This window comes from Sardina pilchardus, chromosome 22 (assembly GCF_963854185.1).
Source record: "Sardina pilchardus chromosome 22, fSarPil1.1, whole genome shotgun sequence".
Lineage (NCBI taxonomy): Eukaryota > Metazoa > Chordata > Actinopteri > Clupeiformes > Clupeidae > Sardina > Sardina pilchardus.
Genome location: NC_085015.1, coordinates 14,578,305 through 14,580,804, shown reverse-complemented (window position 1 = coordinate 14,580,804; position 2,500 = coordinate 14,578,305). Strand labels below are relative to the sequence as shown.

Here is a 2,500-nt window from a genome sequence, read left to right as displayed (position 1 = left end):
ACCGGAGTCAAATTCCTTGTTTGTTTATGCAAACCTGGGCCGCGATTCCCAGATTCGTTAAGAAGCTCTTACGTGCAAAGAACTTCTTTGGAGCGCTCTTAGAACGTTCTGATTCTGAGAGTAAAGGAAGAACAGGAGACTAGATGGCTCAGTTCTATATTGAACGAGAGGAAGGTGGCTATACTGTGTGTAGTGCTGTCGTGTCATATTCCAATCTAATGATTCAAACTCAGAATAATTCTGACAAAGTGAAAGAATACTTAAGATGTTTAGCTTTTAATGCAATCCAGACTGCACCAGGAGCATTGGTTCATTAAGCAGGCTGCTTCTGACGTTTTGTGCTTGGCTTTTATACTTTTTTGTCATGTCGCCACTTGTTTTTGTAACTCAGAATAGACGGAAGATCCTATATCTGCTTCACCAAAGTAGGTAAGACATTAGTTGCCTAGTTCTTCTATCCGTTTACTTCTTCTGACCTCTAACCTTGCTGAACAGACACTTTGTATGGGTCACTCATCTTCTTGGCGCCGAGCCTTGTTTGTTTTGCTAATATTAACCCATCTGTCAGGACAAGTTCAGGTTTCAGCTCGCCTGTCCTCTCAGTACACCATGAAGACACTACAGCACAACTGGAACAGGAGTGAGAGAGAGTGTGTGTGTGTGTGAGATGGAGGGAGAGACAGGACATGCTGGAAGGGATGAAGGCTGGACACAAAGAGAGAAACTGATACGGAGAACATGGAATTAACAAGCAAGCAGGAAAGAATGAAAGAACGAACGAAAGAAAGAAAGAACGAAAGAACGAACAAACAAACAAAAAAACAAACCAACAAACAAATGGAAAAAAATAAAGACAGCAAGATAGACAGAAAGATAGACAGAAAGAAAGAAAGAATTAAGAAAGAAAGAAAGAAAAAATAAAGAAAGACAGAAGGAAATGAGCTCCTAAGAGAGATGTGGGGAAGTAGCAGTGGCGTATCGTACCGTCCTGTAGTGTTGTGATGGCCTCACTCTCCTGGCTGTACTCGCTGTCCCCGATGTCGTTGGTGGCCTTCACTCTGAACTGGTACGAGGTGAAGGGCTTCAGCCTGCGCATGAGAACACTTCATTACACAGGGAACACAAATGGCCTCTCTGCACAATGTCCTCTCTGAATGTGGACTATGGTATAAAAAGTTACATGTCATCTCATTTTTAAGCTTTGAGTACACCAGAAAGGGTTATTTTATCTAAATATTTGTAGAATTTTTTCTTGATAGCTGTTACTCTAAATAGTGTTAATATCTTATGATTAATACCATAGAATGCCATCAAACAAGTGAAAAAAGATACCATCAATACCACTAGGTCTGCTGTATGCTACAAATTACATTAGGAGCAGATACAGGAAATGAGGAAGAAGTTATCCCTGAGGTCACTTCCTGTTCTCACCTGTCCACGATGTAGCTGCTGGACTCGTGGTTGACGGACGCGGAGTGGACGGTCCAGTTGAAGTCGGGCAGCTCGCGCACCTGCACCGTGTAGTAGCGCACGGGCGACAGGCCGTCGCTGCCCGGTTCCCACGACAACAGCACGCTGCGCGCCTGCACCTGCTGCTGCGGCACCATGGGCCGGCTGGTGGGCTGTGGTCGAGCTGCGGGTGGAGGTCAGAGAGGTCAAAAGGTCAAAAGGTCAAAAGGTCAAGGTCATCGAGGGGTCGTCGAGGCTGCCGGGGGTGTGTTGGCGTGTACAGGGAGCTGCTTGGTTAGAAGTGTGTTCTCATCTGTCAGTGAGGTGTAATCGCTACGTGCACTGATGCATGATGGGGAAAAATTGAGCGTGCGTGGACCGAGATTTGTTGAGAATTAGGATGCAGCAACTCCAATGAATAGAGAGGGATGTTTGTGAATGTGTAATTGTGCTGCTTGTGTTTGCGTGCGTGCGTGTCTGTGTGTGTGCGTGTGTGTGTGTGTGTGTGTGTGTGTGTGTGTGTGTGTGTGTGTGTGTGTGTGTGCATCTCCAAAGCTCATTAGGGCTGCTCCGCTGTGATAAACATGTCAGTCATTGCTGATGGAGCGCAGCGCTGTTGTAAGAACATGAGCCCTGAGCCTGTACACTACACACACATCGCCACAGCATGCACTGTTCTGCCAACACACACACAGAAACCTCAAACCTCTGTGCACTTTCAGTTTCACACACACACACACACACACACACACACACACACACACAGAATGCCAAATACATACTCTCACTCACACACACACACACACACACACACACACCACACACACACACACACACACACACACACACACACACACACACACAGTATGCCAAATACATACTCACACACACACACACACACACACACACAGAGTGACTCAGCCACGCCACCCTATGATGTAATGCGTAGCTTAGGTAACAGGCCTCGTAAATAACTCCCGTTGCCGTGGCGCTCACCTCTCTTCTCCGTGGTAACCACCAGCGCCTCGGCGGCCTCTCCCCAGCCCTTGCG

The 2,500-nt window shown here is 46.8% G+C and overlaps 1 protein-coding gene across 1 annotated transcript in view; it reads right to left on the bottom strand.

Moving 5' to 3' along the window:
- The window catches only part of sdk2b (sidekick cell adhesion molecule 2b), a 162,946-nt gene that overhangs the window by 41,164 nt on the left and 119,282 nt on the right, over nt 1-2,500 (bottom strand). Inside the window, 3 exon segments of the mRNA XM_062526532.1 lie at nt 985-1,088; nt 1,432-1,633; nt 2,446-2,500. The exon segment at nt 2,446-2,500 is cut by the window's right edge and continues 140 nt beyond it. Coding sequence (XP_062382516.1) covers nt 985-1,088; nt 1,432-1,633; nt 2,446-2,500 — 361 coding nt within the window.